This window comes from Apodemus sylvaticus, chromosome 2, assembly GCF_947179515.1.
Source record: "Apodemus sylvaticus chromosome 2, mApoSyl1.1, whole genome shotgun sequence".
In the NCBI taxonomy this organism is placed as follows: Eukaryota; Metazoa; Chordata; class Mammalia; order Rodentia; family Muridae; genus Apodemus; species Apodemus sylvaticus.
In genome coordinates this window covers 62,382,653-62,400,138 of record NC_067473.1, presented here as the reverse complement: position 1 = coordinate 62,400,138, position 17,486 = coordinate 62,382,653, and the positions used below count along the sequence as shown (strand labels likewise).

Sequence of the window (17,486 nt, the reverse complement as noted above, 5' to 3'; positions counted from 1 at the left end):
AATCCTGCATGACTGTCACATGCTGCTCCCAGCTTAGAGTGGACCACAGCCCTAGCTTACCTCAAGGCAGCCAGCCGCCCGTATCTGATGAAAGGAGCCCTTTATGGCCAACCTTTGCCTGGTGAGTCTGCAACCAACACGTCAGCCACCTGAGTGGAACAACCAGTTTGCCTGTACCAAACTGCTCCGCCGATTAACCACTGTGAAAACAGTGAAGCTGGTTTTCCCGTGTGAGTGCTAGATGCACCCCAGATACGCTTCCTTGGAAAGGCCTGTCATCATCCCTAGGGACACCATCACTCGTCTGTGATGAGAACACTCTGGAACCGCAGCAGCAGGGAAGCTGGTTGTTGAAGTGGCTGGGCCTATATCTGATGGGTGATCTGATACTCTGTATCGGTGGTGCTGCCCATTGTAACTCTCCATGTGACAGAATTGCTCTGCAGCCATGCTTATGGGGCACAGGCAGCTGTTGAACTCTTGAAATATGGCTAGTTTCACTAAGGGACTGAATTTTGCTTTCTATTTAAATTTTGTGCACACACACCCACAGGTGCCTGCATATATGTGCTCACGTGTAGAAGCTGGGGGAGCAATTTCAATTTCAGATATTATCTTCCGGGATACCACTTACCTTCTTTGAGACAGGGTCCCTGATTTCACCAGTTAGGTAGGATAACTGGGCAGCAAGTCTCAGGGATCTTTCTGTCTCTGCCCCCAAGCCTTGGATTACTAGCGTATCCCACAGTGCCCGGCACTCTTAGATGGTTCTAGGATTGAATTCGGTTGTCAAGTGCTTCACTAATAGAGTCCCTATTTAATTTTTTATCAAATCTAAGTTCTCAAAGTTGGACATGGCTACTGAATAGGCCAGCACAATTTAAATCTTCAGTGTGTGGGTTTAGAAATTAGGTTTTATTTATTCATTTTTTAAATATTATTTATTTTATGCAAATGGGTGCACTGTCGCTGTCTTTAGACACACCAAAAGAGGGCATCAGATCCCATTACAGATGGTTGTGAACTGGGAATTGAACTCAGGACCTCTGGAAGAGCAGTCAGGGGTCTTAACGGCTGAGCCATCTCTCCAGTCCCTTATTTATTCGTTTTTTGAGATCGGGTCTTACTGTGTCTTACTGGTGGAGCTAGTTATGCAGTCCAGGCTTGTCTTGAACTCATGTCAATCCTCCTGTTTCACCCTCACTGCTGGAGTTACACATATATGCCACATCTGCACGTGTGTTTTAAAAGCCTTTGGCTAACAGACACTTTTACTGTCCTAGAGTATGTGTATTTAATGTATTTAATTGTCTCTGTTCCTTTTTAGCCACTGTCCCAGAAACTGTTTCCCTCAAGTGATTTCTTTCATGAAAATACTCTATGCAGGCCTCAGGGATGCATCGTGAGGAGCGTGGGAAAGAAAGAAGGCTGATTGTGCACAGTGGGGCCTGGGTGTTGTCCTCAGGGATCTGGGGAAGTTGTGATTGGCCAGCTCCTCCCCTTCTGTTCAGTCATGCCCAAGGATGAATCTGAGACCCCACACACCATCTGGCAGCTCCTTCTGGTTGGGATTGTGTAAGACAAATTGTGGAAGCAGGCGTGTGTAGTTACGGGATCAAGTGACCGACTGGCTAGAGGTTGGCTGGGCCAGCTTCCGCGCTGCCTCATTCCAGACTGTTCTCATCACAGATGTCACTGGGGATTGATGACCAGCCCCTCCCTGCTGGGGAGGCAGGGAAAGTCACTGTGGCAGATGGACCCCATTGTGCGCTGGAAGGAGTGTGTGTGTGTGTGTGTGTGTGTGTGTGAGAGAGAGAGAGAGAGAGATTGTGTATGCATGTGTGAGTGTGTGTATATGTGTATGTATGTGAGTGCATGTATGTACGTGTGTGGGCACAAGCATTATGGCATGTGGAGGAGAGAGGACAACTTGTAAAAGTGGGTTCTTTCCACCCCTCAAACTCTGGGACTCAAACTCAGGAAGTCAGCCTTGGCCTTCACAGGCTGTGCCATCTCGGGCCTGCAGGAGGCTCTTTCCTGGAGGGTACTTTGTCTTTTTGTTAGGGTGAGCTTTGCTGTGAACTCTGTGAAAGTTTCATGTGTGACAGGTGGTCCTGCCTCCTGCTGATCCTCAGGCTAGGTTGCATTACACCCTCTAGTGACACTTCAAGACACATGTGCAGGCCTGTGTATTAAAGGTCTTACACTTATGATATGTCATGTATAGTATGCCACAATAGCCATATGAAAGGTTTCTGAAAAAGATGAGCCTGTTTTATTTGTCGCAACATGAAATCTAATTCTATCCAATGAATTTTATTCATGTCAAATTGCCCGTTCATGAACTCACTTAGCATTTATTGGACTGATACAGAGATCGTTTGGTCTGTTTCGGAAACATTGTAACAAATGACAACAAACTGGGTAGGTTGAAGTTGCTTCTCATACACAGATCTTTCTGGAGACCAGAGGGCCAAAATCAAGGTGCCACCTGGGCTGGGCTCTTGCTGAGGGGCCTTAGGGAGGAACCTTCCCATTCTTGTCTGGTGGCCTCTGGCAAGGATGCCCTAGGCTAATGGCTACACCATTCTCATCAATGAACGCTTCCCACTGTGTCCTCCTTGTGTGCCTTGATCTCTAGATCCAGGGTCACACTAATCCAGCATGGCTTCATCCTAACTTGACACACAGTTTTAACCCAGAGTAATCGCATGAAGGAGATCTTAGAGGGAAGGGAAGATGCGGTCTTGCCTGTCAGCTCTAACCTTGGATAGAGAAGACAAATGGCTCGTATGTTCTTCTCAGGGCAGGAGAAGCCGTTATGGCGAATGAAGTCCCTTTTTAATTTTTTTGCCATTTGTGTCTAATCCCCCCATGAATGTTTACTGTTTTTCTGCTTTTGTTTTGGCTCAGGTCATTACCCAAACAGAGTCTCATCGACAGCGTCTACTGCAGGAAGCAGCTGCCAACTGGCACGCCTGGGTCATCAAAGTTCAGAAGATGAAGGCTGTCTACCACGTGCTGAACCTGTGCAACATTGACGTCACCCAGCAGTGCATCATCGCCGAGATCTGGTTCCCAGTAGCAGACACTAGACACATTAAGAAGGCCCTAGAGCAGGGCATGGTGAGTGCCAGGGGCAACCGGGGATGGGAGGCAAATCATATCCAGCCTCCCAGCCCCCTGCTTGTCCTTTCTGGGGTTGAGAACGTCACAGGCGGCTTTTGGGTACGATTGTCTTGCTCTTGTACCTTTAGTACATTAAAAAAAAAATTGAGACAGTATTACACATATTCTTGGCTAGTCTCAAGTTCTCTAGGTAACTGAGGATAAACTTGAACTTCCACCTCTAGGCATACATTCCCACAGCCGATTTATGTAGTGCTGGGACTGAACCCGGGCTTAGAGCACGGTAGGCAAGCACTCCACCATCTGAGCTATGTCCGCAGCCTCTCTACCTTCAGTTCTTAACTCAGTGCGAAGGCACAGAAGAGAGTCTTTTTTTTTTCTCTAGCAGTTGAAGAACGGGCGAGCATATGCTGGGTGTTTATGTGCCACCTCTCTGAAAGCTGTGGTAACAGGTATCACAATATGACTACGGGTGCTGTCACCTTATAGAGATACAGGCTAGCCAGAGAGGCGAAAACAACCAGGCCTGTGTACTAAGAGCTCAAAGGCACAGATGGCTCATCAGTGTGCCAGCTGCCATGCACACACACACACATGCGCACACACACACACACACACACACACACACACATGCACACACACACTGTTTAGTTACTAAGCCCTTGTTCATCTGCTACATGAACACACTTGATTCAGAGTCCCCCCTGGGTAGACATAGCCCCACCATTGAGACTTTCTAGAGAGATGGGCAATACCCATGCTCCTGAGTACACACTCTCAGGCAGCCGTGAATATAGGTGAAGAAAATGGGGGACATCATGGGAGAGAAACTGGTTCTAACCACCTGTTGTCCTCGTCGATGTGTGAGACCCAGCCCAAAAAGTGCCTGAGAGCTGACACTTGGTACTCGATAGGTGAGAATAATAGTACTATCATCCAAGCCCAGGCAGGAAGACCCCTCAGGCCATGCAAGGCCACATGGGACAATCCTTAGGGCTAGAGTGAACCACGAGTGGGGATGGGCTCTGTGGCGATGGGAGAGAGGACTGACTGGTTCCTGCTGGAGAATGTGATGCACTTGCTTGGATCATTGCACGAGGTAATAGGGATGGTGAACCCCACTGGGGTGACGACTGAGTGGGAGCCAGCTGGGGGATGGGAGACTTTTACGAGGCAAGTGGCTAGGCAGGTGGAGCATCTGGTAAGCTTTGAGATACTGGAGACCCTGTCTCAATGCAGAGTCATCCTGTGTCAGCATAAAGCTAGGCTTCCTACGAGGCTGGTTAGAGCAGTTTCTTCAGTCTCCCAGAATTGCCACAGGTGTTTCCCCACACAGGAGTTGAAGGCCTTGTGTGGGTAGGAGGCAGAGGGAAGCGTGAAGCTAGAACAGCTGTTGGATACTGTCACCACTGCCAATATAACCCCTTGTGGCCTCTGCCAGCCGCCCTGTCAGCTGCCATGCGGTGTGTATGGGAAGGGGCAAAGCTTCAGGCCTTGCTGCTAAGGAGGGGATTCCCATTCCTCCTTAACACAGTGGGAAACCACTCCATCTGCTCTATGACCTGGAGCAGTTGCTTAATTCCGCTGTGCCTCAGTTTCTTCATTTCTAAAACGGGTTTGTCTTGAGGTGTATCTTGTGATAACATCAGGAGAACCGAGATTAAACTCTGTAAAGACCTTTGTAGTTAGTTGGTAGAGGCCCACTCAAGGCACGCCTGCTGGTTGCCATGGGATGTGGAGTGGTGAGGTGGAGAGCACAGAGAATTGTGAAGACTTGGCATCCGGAGAGGTGGTTTTTGTTGTCTTGGTTATGAAGGTGGCAGTGGAGGATTAGGTCTACCTGCACAGAAGCCTTGACTCTGAGAGTGTTTTGACTTCACACTTTAGACTGTAGGAAGCTTTGAAGACCAACACCTTTGGTTTGTTTTATTCCAGATATGACTGGGCAGAGTGGGTGGGTGGGGAAGTCGGCAGAAGGGCTGCGGCTGGAGGGGCTGGAGGGGCTGGAGGGGCTGGAGGGGATGGAGGGGATGGAGGGGCTGGAGGGGCTGGAGGGGATGGAGGGGATGGAGGGGATGGTGAGGCCCAGCTAGTGTGGCAGCCCAGAGAAGAGACACCAGGACCCTGGAGAGAGAAATATTGAGCTGGAATGGGGGCCACTAAGCCAAAAGGGACAGAACAGGAACCTGGGGAAATGGGGACTCTGGGAAAAGACGGGACAGGGAGGACCTAGCCGGGGCAAGTTGGTGATTCAGATGTAGGCATCTAGAGCTTCTGGGTCAGGTCAACCTACTGGGCAGTTAGAAAAGACATGTGGGAGAAAGCTTGTGTCACCTTGAAAGATGAGTATAAGTTAGCAAAGTGGCTGAGTTTCTGAAGGAGAAGGCAGAGAGGGGGAAGAATAGAGAACCTAGAGCAGAGGTGTGTGTGTGTGTGTGTGTGTGTGTGTGTGTGCAGGTGTTGTGGATGGGGGTGGGGGAAGATGGCCAGAGAACCAGGATGAGTTCCAGCTTTTTGACACTCTCATGTAAGAGACATTAGGTAAGCACTGAGACACATTTACCTTCCCTTGTTCTCTGGAAGGTGGAGATGTCCCAAGTTCATGTCCAGATCTGTGTGCCAGCAATCAGTTCTCCTCCATACGCATTGGTCACCTGTTCTGTCTGCAGGAACTCAGTGGCTCCTCCATGGTCCCCATCATGACAGAAGTGGAAGCTAAAGCAGACCCTCCCACCTTCAATAGGACCAATAAATTTACAGCTGGCTTCCAGAACATTGTTGATGCATACGGTGTAGGTAGCTACCGAGAGATAAACCCAGGTAAGGCTCTGACGGCTTGTACAATGTGGTAGCAAGAAAATGAAAATTACTAAGGTGTGCCTCTCGGTAGATGCAGGAGGTGAATCCGATTACACCGTGACACTCGACAACTCATTTGATTTCCTGTATTGTCTTTTGTAAATGCTGACTCATGAAAGATTTGGTTTTTGTCTTTCTATATCCTTGTGTCTGTATTTGTTTAGAGTCAGGGTCCTGTATGTAGCCCAGGATGGCTTTGAACTCATGATCTCCATGTTTCCATCTCTGCACTGATCTTACAAATGTGTCATACCACACCTGGCTCTTTTAAATGGCAGTCAACCCTAGTTTTCATCTGTCTCTAAGTCAGCCAAGACCCTCTAGCATCTTTAAAATCCACAAGTTATGGTGTGACAAAGACAGGATACACAGGATTTTGGGTCAGCATAATAGATCTATAGTGCCTGGTATTGTGCAGTTCTGGTGGCCTGGATAGTAAAACAGAGGGGGAGACAAGATGGTCTGTAGCCACACAGAGAACAGTGCAGTTCTACAGCTTGAGTCTTTTCCAACTTGTGACCAATACTGCAGGGGCCCCATGGGGTCCCAATGCCTGTGGGTAACTGTTGGTGCTGTGTCTGTGGTGGAGACAGACCAAAGATGACGTTGGAAAGAGTATAGAAGTCAGAGACAGGCTTTCAGTCCTGTATTAGCCACTTTTATAACACTGGCCATAGACCTCTATAAACAGCTTCCTGGAGATGGGATTATATTAGTACTTTCCTGTTGCTGTGACAAAATGGCCTAACAAAAAGAAATGTAGGGAAGGAAGGCTTTATTTTATTTCTTGGTTCCAGAAATGGCACGGTGTGCAATAGGCGTGGCAGGCAGGCAGGCAGGGCAGTAGGACTGGGAAGCTGAGGGGATCGCACCGTCATCTGCATACAGGAAACAGACAGAGAATAGGATGTGGAACACAGCTATAAAACCTAAATCCCAGGGCACAGGGACAGTTCTTTCATCAAGGCTCTACCTCCTAAAGGTTCCATAATCTTCCCAAACAGTGCCATCAACTGGGTGGGGTGGGGGTGGGGGACCTAGTATCTAAATACGTGAGTCTGTGGGGAACATTTGCCCTTCAGGCCACCTCAGGGAGGAAGGATTTATTTAGCTTCCAGCTTCAGGGGGCTTAGCCTAAGGTCCCTTGGTCCCTTGGGTAGAGCTGAGGAGAAAAGAGGATGTGGGAAGGGGTCGGGGCAAGGTAGAATCTTGTCCTAGTTTGATTTCTGTAGCTTTGATAAAAGCCATGACTAAAAGCATCTTGGGCAGGAAAGGGTTTATTTCAGCTTACAGTTGTAGTTCATCAATAAGGGCTAGAGATCGAGGCAGGAATCTGGAGGCAGGAACTGAAGCTGAGGCCACGGAAGGGTGCTGCTTACTGCCTTGCTCCTCGTGCCTTGCTCAGCTTACTTTCTTATACATCCTAGGGCCACCTGACGAGAGCGACACTGCTCCCTGGGCTGGACCTTCTCACATCATTTAGTAATGAGAAAATGCCCACAGACTTGCCTATCGATCAAACTGATACAGACCTTTTCTTCCCAGAATGACTTTAGCTTGTGTCAAGTTGACCAAAACCATCCAGAAACTAGCCAGCACAAGTCCCAGTGATCTACGCCCTCAGATGAATACAGATCTGAGGAGCAGACACCGGATGCCAGCTCGGGAACTGTCCCCTAGGGATGCCTCAGGCTGTAGCCTGCCAGTTTCCAATCCCTTATTTAGCAGACAAGGCCCGAGACTCCATGTTCAACCTTTCACCCCTCCTAAAGCCACCATCTGAGAAATCCATTAAGGGATTGAACCAGTGGTTAGACCAGAGACCTCAGGGTCTCATTCTCACTAGGAATCTAGTTCAGCAAGCAGTCAAAATCAGTGATCACAGTGTCATCTAACTTTGTGACGGTGAGAAGCCCTAATCACTGTATAAATCTCAGTACTACATAAACCAAGAAAGGAGAGCTGCCTTCATGGGTTGGCTCAGGCACCTGGGAGCCAAGCCGGGGTTGTATGGAGATGGTGGAGGAGAGACAATCAGGAAGGCTTGTGTAAGCCTGGCAGCAGATGGGGAGGGGAGGGGCTTCCCTAGGGAGAATTTGGTTGGGGGTGGGGACCCATTCAGGATCTCAGCTGCTGTGACTGTCACCCCTACAGCCCCCTACACTATCATCACCTTCCCCTTCCTGTTCGCTGTGATGTTTGGAGACTTTGGTCACGGAATGGTGATGCTGATGGCAGCCCTGTGGATGGTCCTAAATGAGAGGCACTTGCTGGCTCAGAAGAGCACCAATGAGGTGGGTGGTCCGCCAGTGTTCCCGGAGGGAAAATATTACACTGTAACTTCAAGGGGTTGTTCGCCAGTGGCTCATGCCTTTAATCTCAGCATTGGGGGGAAGCGGCAGGAGGAGCTGGTGAATTCTTCAAGGCTACTCTAGCCTACAGAGACAGTTCCAGGACAGCTAGACCAAGATAGCGAGACCAGACACTGTCTGGAACAAACAAAAGACAGGTGCAAAATGTATATGTAAGGGGCCAGAGCGATGGCTCAGCAGTTAAGAGTGCTAACACTGCTGTGGACTGCTGAGTGCGTGGTGGTCGGTCCAGGAAGCCTTGGGGGGTGGCTCACAACCACCTGTTACTCTCCCAATCCAGGGGATCCAGCGCCCTCTTCTGACCTCCTCAGGCTCCTGCCCATGTATGACATGTGCTCACACAGACACACACATAGGAAATAACTCTAAGAGTCAATCTTTTAAAAAATGTGTATGTGACTGTCACTATAAGGAATAACATATATTTGTAAAAATAACCCAATTCAACATAAAACTCTTAGTGTGGGGTTTCTTGCTCTAAACTCATCTTTTTTCTTTTTCTTTCTGTCTGTGACATTAGAAGACATTGGTTTTTGCTTTTTTAAAATTTATTTATTTATTTATTTATATGCTTTTGAGACAGGATTTCATCTATCCCAGCCTGGCTTCAAATTCATTGTGTAGTCAAGGATGATGTTTTTACTTCTGAGCTTCCTGCCTCTAACTCTGGAGATCTGAGATTGCAGGCATCCAATGCTGTGCCAGGTTTATGTTGCGTGCTAGACAAACTCAAAGCAGTGGGTTTTGTTGATGGTTGAGGGTATTGGGAACAAATCCAGGGCTTTGTGTGTGCTAAGCAAGGGTTCTACCATGAGGTTGCACCTCCAGCTCCATCATCATCATCATCATCATCATCATCATCATCATCATCATCATCATCACCATCATCATCATCTCATCATCATCATCACCACTACCATTATTATCATATTATTATTGGCAGGATCTCACTATATAATTGGAGATAGCCCCAAACTCACAGAGAACTGCTTACTTCTGCCTCTGGAGTGCTGGAATTAAATCTAGCCTCCTCTTAATTTTTTAAAAACTTGCTTTACACTGATTATAAAAGCTATACATCTTAATTGTAGAACTTATGTCAGATTACAGTGCAGACACCTAGAGAAAGATTTTGATGAATGCTTTTGAATATATTTTCATTTTGTGTGTTTGTGCTTGTCTACAAAATATGTAATTTTCAAAAATTGCCATCAAGAATTACACCTTATTTGTAGCTTCCTTTAAAACCTATCTTAAAGTACCACGGATATTTTGTTCGTGGCAGAACCTTTAGGAAACCCCAAGGAGTCCTGGATATTGGCACTTCACTTCTCACTGCCTTTGGCACGGTCTCCTTCCACGGTTTTATGAACACAGAGGCCACTGGGTGCCTGTGTTGGTTAGAGTTTATCTGCCGGTCGGTCAGTTAATGGCAGATAAGCTTGCGGTAATACACTTGACAGAATGGAGCCTTGCCCTTAGCTATGTTCCAGACTATAAGAATGGCTACAGTCCTCTGGCAGATGCTGGATTGGTTAGAAGGAGTGCCGTGATGTCACTGTAAGTTAATCATAAGCAAGGTCTTGTGACCAATTCAGTCTTCCATGACAAGCTTAACAGATGTCATTTTCCATGGAAGCATTTAAAATTGCAAATGGACTTGTCATCCGCTCTTAGGATGAATGATAGCCACAGCCAGCACCCCAGGAAGCTGCTGTCCCTAGCCGATGTGACAGACAGCAGTCCAACTGTGCTTGGCTCTGTGAAGACAAAGCCCCAAAGGCCTACAGATCCGACCTGCGGTGACTGGGCAGAGGCCAGTCAGGACCTGTCTCCCGGAGGTGCTGGAGACCACGGCATGCCGGTTCCTTAGCAGACGAGACCTCAGTGTGCAGAGCCATCCATTCTGTGGAAAGAGAAAGCGCGAGGCTCACACGGTTTTTATTTGCACAGTGAATAAAGGCCTGAGGTTCTCTGGCTGACCTACGTGTGTGTGTGTGTGTGTGTGTGTGTGTGTGTGTGTGTGTGTGTGTGCATGATGTCTGCCTTGGTCATGTCATCTCTCCCCACACTACTGATGCTGGACATACCCCATGTCTCCCTCCCTTCCTGTTATCACTTCAGAGCCCACTGACTGACACTCATCCTTTTTCCCCCGGGCCAGATGTGGAACATCTTCTTCAATGGGCGCTATCTGATCCTGCTCATGGGTATCTTCTCCATCTACACCGGCTTGATCTACAACGACTGTTTCTCCAAATCTTTTAACATCTTTGGCTCCTCTTGGAGCGTCCAGCCGATGTTCCGAAACGGCACGTGGAAGTAAGTTCACAGCCTGCTAGGGCCTGCTTGCAGGCCATACAAAGACCGCGTGGCCCGAGGCTCTGACCACAGCTGCCCCTGAAATTTCACCCAACAATTCAGTTTTTTTTAAAGAAATATTTATTAGTATTTTACATGTATGAATGTTTTACCTGCATGTACATATATGTATAATGTGTGCACGCAGCAGAGGTCAGAAGAGGGCCTTGGCTCCCCCTGGAATTGCAGTTATAGATAGCTTTTCTGACTTGCCGCTTGCTTGCTGGGAGTAGAATTCAGGTCTTCTGCAAGAGCAGCAAGTACTCGTAACTGCTAGGCCAGCTCCCCAGACCCAGTATTTATTTTATCTATTTTGTGCAGTAGATAAAAATAGATAACCCAGCCACTGAACTGGCTGTGGTGGAGAGATAGCTTGTCAAATTCCAGTTCAATTAAATATTTGTTGTGGAGGTGCGCTGTGCAGCAGGCACTTTGGTAAAAATAGATGGTGCAGCAGTTAGAGACTGAGCAGCCCAGGGCAGCCAAGAGGGCGAGGCTGGCAACATGCTGGCTTTCCTGTGGGGATTTGATAGCCAGGATTTAGGAGCGAAGACTTGGCTTTAAAAAGGCTGGCACCGGCGATGACGTATACAGACCCTCAGCTTTCAGTGTTCCAGGTCCCCCACCCACCCCACCCCACGCAGCCCAACATTTCTTAGGCTGCTCAGGAAAGCTAGAGTTCAGTATGAAGAGCATCGAGGCGGTCGATCGTGAGTTCGAATTGCCAGCATCCAGGATTGCTTGTGGCTGACAGAGGCAGGATGGTGTGGAATCTCCTGGGACGAAAGCGGGGCCTTGGAAGCTCTCTAATGCCACAGTCTGTGGATCTAGGGAGGAGGGGTTTCAGAGTTTGAGAGAGAGAGAAAGAGAGAGAGGGAGAGAGAGAGAGAGAGAGAGAGAGAGAGAGAGAGAGGGAGAGAGAGAAAGAGAGAGAGAGAAACGGTGTAGTTACAGCCTTGCTTCTTGTCCTTCCTCTTCCTCTTCTTCCTCCTCTTTACTCAGGATTGCTATAACATTCCTTGCTTCCCTTCCCTCCCCTCCTCTTCCCTCCCCTCCCCTCTGCTCCCCTCCTCTTCCCTCCCCTCCCCTCTCCTCCCCTCTGCTCCCCTCCTCTTCCCTCCCCTCCCCTCTCCTCCCCTCTGCTCCCCTCCTCTTCCCTCCCCTTCCCTCTCCTTCCCTCCTCTTCCCTCCCCTCTCTTGCCCTCCCCTCCCCTCCCCTGCCCTGCCCTCCCCTCCGCCCCTTCCCCTCTCCTTCCCTCCCCTCCCCTCTTCTTCCCTCCCCTCCCTTCCCTCCCTTCTCCTCTCCTCCCCTCCCCTTCCTTTCTGTTTTGTTTTGTTTTGTTTTGTTTTTTGTTTTTTTGAATTTGGTTTTTTGAGACAGGGTTTCTCTGTGTAGCCTTGGCTGTCCTGGAACTCACTCTGTAGACCAGGCTGGCCTCGAACTCAGAAATCTGCCTACCTCTGCCTCCCAAGTGCTAGGATTACCGGCGTGCATGTGCCACCACTGCCCGGCTTCTTTCTGTTTTTTAAGACATGGTCTCACTGCATAACCTTGGCCTTCAACATTTGGGGATGCCTGGCTCCCAGGTGCTGGGATTAAAGGTGTGTCTGACTGTGCCCAGCCTATTGGAGGAAACCAAGACTTTTTTTTACTTGTTCATCTACGTCTGTAGAGGACATAAAAGGGAGAGAAAAAGCAAGCAGCCTCATTTGAGATTAGCTCTAGGGAACTTTCTCTGGGGGCATTTTATTTGGTGGACATTTCTGGAAAACTTACACCAGCTAGCTCTCTGGAGAGAATGGAAGGTGTTTTGTCTTGTTTTTTAGCAAAAGGACTGAAACCTGGTCCCTGCACAAGCAAGTGGAGCACCACGGACTCCACCCCCAGGCCAGAGGGTGACAGCTTCTAGCTGGAGTTGTGCAGGTTCTGTAGCTCTCATTTGGTTTCTCTGGAAGGCCCAGGCTCTTGGTGTAGAGGACGGCAATGCAATAAAGAAAAATGAAGGCTAAAACTGAAGACAGGCAGTTGGCAACATTTGCACCTCCCCCTTTATAATGAATAGGCATCTGAAGAGAAGCCTCGAAGAACTTAGTTTTGAATTATATTAAGCCAGGCGGTGGTGGCGCACACCTGTAATCCCAGCATTCTGGGAGGCAGAGGCAGGCAGATTTCTGAGTTCGAGGCCAGCTTGGTCTACAGAGTGAGTTCCAGTACAGCCTGGGCCACACAGAGAAACCTTGTCTCAAAACCACCAAATCCAAAAAAAAAAAAAAAAAAAAAAAAAAAAAAAGAATTATATTAAATCTGTATGGTTTCCCAAAACGACATGAAATTTCATTTTCCTTGTAGTGTGAATGAACGTGTTGTTCTGCAGACATGAGTAGGAGTATATCTCTTTAACGCACCTGCAAACAGCTCCTTTTCATCTCCAGACTCGTCAGACACCCTGGAGCTAGGGCAGACAGGTGTCCCGCCATACGCCCCAGCTAGGGTAAAGCAGAATCATGGTCTCAGTGAGGCGGAGCAAAGTTAGAGTTAGGTCATCAGGCAGAGCCTGGGTCCCGGGCCTGCTTCCTCTGACACTTGGTGCCTTTCATCTGGAGACAGTAAGCCTGTGGTCCCTGGGGCTGGGTGCATGTCCCAGTACGGAAGGCTACATAGTACTGTCCCAAGTAAGCTTCCAGATGTCCTAAGCCACTGTCTGGGACCACGGCACAATGATGTAGCATGGAGAGAGTTTTCCTGGGCACTCTGTCACAGTGGTCAGTCTTCTTTTCTTTATTTCAATCACATATAGAAAATCCCTGGGCTTTCTGTAGAGACTCATGGGAAAAAAAAAAAAAGAGGGAGGGAGCTGGGAACCTTTGTCACCTGGTAAAATACTTGGGGATCCAACTTCAGATCTCCATCATCCATTTAAAAAGCTGGGCATGGCAGTGCATATTTGTAACCTAGACACTGTAGGACAGGAGTCGGGGGAGGCAGACACATCTCCCATGTTCACTGAGGAGCCTGACCAACTTTTATAGTTTCTTTCTCTTCCCCCCTCCTTTTTGGTGGGGCTGGGCTTGAGTTTTACAGAGATGAAGGTCTGTATAAAAATTCCATCTGTGCCGGGCGGTGGTGGCATGCGCCTGTAATCCCAGCACTCTAGGAGGCAGAGGCAGGTGGATTTCTGAGTTCGAGGCCAGCCTGGTCTACAGAGTGAGTTCCAGGACAGCCAGGGCGATACAGAGAAACCCTGTCTTAAAAAAACCAAATACAAAAAACCAAAAAAAAAAAAAAAAAAAAAAAATCCATCCTGGACTGGCCCAGATGTCCCCTGGGAGATCTTCTGCCTCCCCCACCCCTTCCTAACTTCTGTCTGTTACCAGTCTGTACCCCTCAGTCCAGCCCCCACTGCCTCCCACATGTTACAGTTTCTGGTCTTCCTCACTCATTCCAGTCAGAGCCATGGCTCTTTGGAAACTTGGGCTGTGAACCTGTGTGGTCCGGACGGTAGTTTCAGAAGCCTCAGGCCTCAGGGCAGTAGTGGATACATAGTAGTAGCTATTCTGTGACCAAATATGGAGCTGCTGAGTGAGCAAACTTGCCACCTCGTCAGCAGCTGGGCTTTGGTGGGCATTCAAGCTCATGGCTGATGTCACTGTAGTATCTGTTTTTATATCGTGTTTGTCTCTCTTCTTTGTCTCCTTAGTGCTCACACCGTGGAAAATAATCCGTATTTACAGCTGGACCCGGCCATCCCAGGAGTGTATTCTGGAAATCCCTACCCATTTGGGATTGATCCGGTAAGAGTTCCCTCCGGGGTGAAGTGCCAGTTATGGATGCCATGTGGTTGAGAACTCTGAATAGAGAAGGAATAGCAAGCTGGGGAGAGATGGGATAAACTCAGAGGCAGAGCTGCGTCCAGCGGATGAATTCTGCCTCGCCCTGGACTCTCCTTCCTATGGAGTTTCCTGCCCCCTTCCTTCTCCAGCAGCTATCCCATTGCTGGCTAATAACACGCTTTTAAAGAGCCCTTGAAGTCTGCAGAGGGAGCTCAGCTGGCAAGTGCTTGGTGCTTCAAGATTGAGGACCCGAGTTTGGTCTGCAAAACTTTCATGTCAAAAGCCAGATATGGACTGGGCATGGTGGCGCATACCTTTAATCCCAACACTCAGAGACAGAAGCAGGAGAATTTTTATAAATTTGAGGGTAGCCTGGTCTTCATAGCAAGCTCCTGTCTCAAAGAATAAAGCAAAACAAAATCTTAGGCATGGTAGGATGTGCTTGGAATCCCAACCATCAGGAGGATGTCAGGTGATCACGGGCTTGGCCAGTGAGAGGTCCTGCCTCAAAAAACAAGATGGTGGATATTCCCTGAAGACATGCGTGCTCTCTCTCTCTCCCTCTCCCTCTCTGTCTCTGTCTCTGTCTGTCTGTCTCTCTTACATACATGCTCAAGCACACACAAGTTGATTGCTTAGAAAGTATATACATTAAATAAGTTACTTAATATTCTGATCAAGTGTCCTATTTTGGTATTTTCTTGCAGTGGGTAACATCTTACACTATAAAGTATGACTTTAGCTTCTTGGCAGGCTAAAGGTCAAACTTGGCTGTCTCTTTAGGAGCAGCCTATCTTATGTTTGAGTCAAGACTTCTCACTGAAACCTGTGGCTTGCTAAGTGAGCTGCAGGGGTCCTCCTGTCTTTGCCTGCTTTGGACTAAAAGCACACGCCACCACACATTTTTACATGAGTTCTGGGGTCAAACCTGGATTCTCATGTGTGCATGGCAAACACTCCACAGGTCGCTCTATCTCCCCAGGTTCCTGTGGATTATTTAGATGTTTCATTTTACTCATTTGTTTGCTGTATCTTTCAGTCAACTAGATGTGGCATTTTCAAAGCCTTTACACTACGAGAAATCTAGGGGGGGAAAATACCGTTGTGAATGGATAAAGTTCATAATGCTCATTCAGATAAAGCCAGCGCATACAGCCACCAGGTGTCACTGTTGTGTTCCCAACCAACCATGCCTCCGGTGGTCTAGATTCTCAGGACTGTGTGGAACAGAGCAGAGTGGCCAGTTTCAGCTTCAGCCACCGAGCGCACGCCTGACAGTGACTCTCTGGTCGCCTCCCTCTCAGTTGCCTCCCTCATGTGTGTCATCTCCTCCAGTTTCCCCGACTTCTCCTCTCCTCACCCAATAAAAGCAGAAAGCATTGCATGGAAATCTTCAGACCTACTGCTCAGTCAGTCCCAGCTGCATTCTAAGTTTTATCAAAACAGGTAAAACCCTTGAAAGTCTGTTTATAAACTGCAACATGTGAGAGTCTAACATGAGTGGCTGATATTTCGTAAAGATCTTATTTTTATTATTATTTGTTGATTCTATGTGTCTTGTGAATATGTGTGTGCACTTGCGTGCATGCGCGCGCGCATGTGTGTGTGTGTGTGTGTGTGTGTGTGTGTGTGTGTGATATAGATGTTAGTGTGTGTTGGTATGTGTGGTATATGTATTCTCTTCCTCTACCTTTATGTGGGTTCCAAGGATAGATTTCAGGTTGTATTTTAATTTATTTCCTGTTGCTGTGATAAACACCATGACCACAAACAACTTGGAGGAAAAGTGGTTTATTTCGCCTCACAGATCACTGTCCATTAGTGAGAGGACGTTAAAGCAGGAGTTGAAGCAGAGGCTACGGAGGGAGTTGTTTACTGACTTGCTCCTCTTAGCTTGCTTATTTGCTCCAATCTACAGCCAGGACGACCTGCCTAGGGACAGAACCACCCACAGTGGACTAGGCCTCCCCCTTTAATCACTACTGAAGAAAATGGCCCACAGGCCAATCTCTGGAGGTGACAGGTGACTCTGTTTTGTCCAGTTGACTGAGACTAACCAGCCCAGGTAGCCAGGCTCGGCAACAAGCTCCCTCCCTCCCTGGGCCACCTCACAAGTCCTCATCTTTGGTTTTCTTCTAGCACCTGGCTATCTGATCAATGGCACCAATTCTTCTAACGCTGTCACAGCTGCAGTGACAACAGACTCGTCCCTTCCCTTCTCTGAGCCCCACGTCATGTCGCCCCCAGAGCAGCTCCTCTCTGTGCTGCAGCCCCAGCTCCTACAGGCCTCCCAGCTCTGCCTCACGTCTTTCTTGTCATGTTTCTTATCCAGATTTGGAACCTGGCTTCAAACAAACTCACATTTTTAAACTCCTATAAGATGAAGATGTCAGTCATCCTGGGAATTGTTCATATGCTTTTTGGTGTTATTCTCAGCCTCTTCAATCACATGTGAGTTTCTTCTTTCAAAAAATATTTTAAATTATGTGTACGTGTATGTGTGTGTTTGAATGTGGGTATGGGCATGTGAATGCGGGCTCATGGACCCCAGAAGCTGGAGTCACTGGTGATTGTGAACTGCCTAGCACAGTTCTAGGAACCAAACTTGGGTCTTTTTCAAGAACACAACGACTGATTCTACCTATGTGTGAACCTCTCTATTCACCTTCTCTTGCTCGTCTAATGGAACTGATGAGGAAGAGAGACAGAGCTACCAGTGAGCCTTTGTAAGTCAGGTAGCTTCCCTGCGGGTCTTGGCTTGAGCTGAGTTGAGATAGGCTGGTTGGCCAGAATCAGAAGCACCTTTGTTTCTGCCATGCAGATTCTGTTGAAGTAAGTGTGTGCTTTTCACCGGGAAAATATCTCATGATTCAGCAGGGGGCAGGGAGCTTACAGCACCTCTTGTTCCCTCTACCTGAAAGAAAAGGTTGATAT

The 17,486-nt window shown here is 48.1% G+C and overlaps 1 protein-coding gene across 2 annotated transcripts in view; it reads left to right on the top strand.

Moving 5' to 3' along the window:
• Atp6v0a4 (ATPase H+ transporting V0 subunit a4) overlaps window positions 1–17,486 on the top strand; it is a 43,613-nt gene that overhangs the window by 13,241 nt on the left and 12,886 nt on the right. For both annotated transcript variants that reach the window (XM_052172471.1, XM_052172472.1), the window contains exons 9-14: window positions 2,914–3,126; window positions 5,799–5,949; window positions 8,143–8,282; window positions 10,525–10,682; window positions 14,420–14,513; window positions 16,885–17,003. In XM_052172471.1, the coding sequence (XP_052028431.1) occupies window positions 2,914–3,126; window positions 5,799–5,949; window positions 8,143–8,282; window positions 10,525–10,682; window positions 14,420–14,513; window positions 16,885–17,003 (875 nt within the window). The remainder of the gene's footprint in view (window positions 1–2,913; window positions 3,127–5,798; window positions 5,950–8,142; window positions 8,283–10,524; window positions 10,683–14,419; window positions 14,514–16,884; window positions 17,004–17,486) is intronic.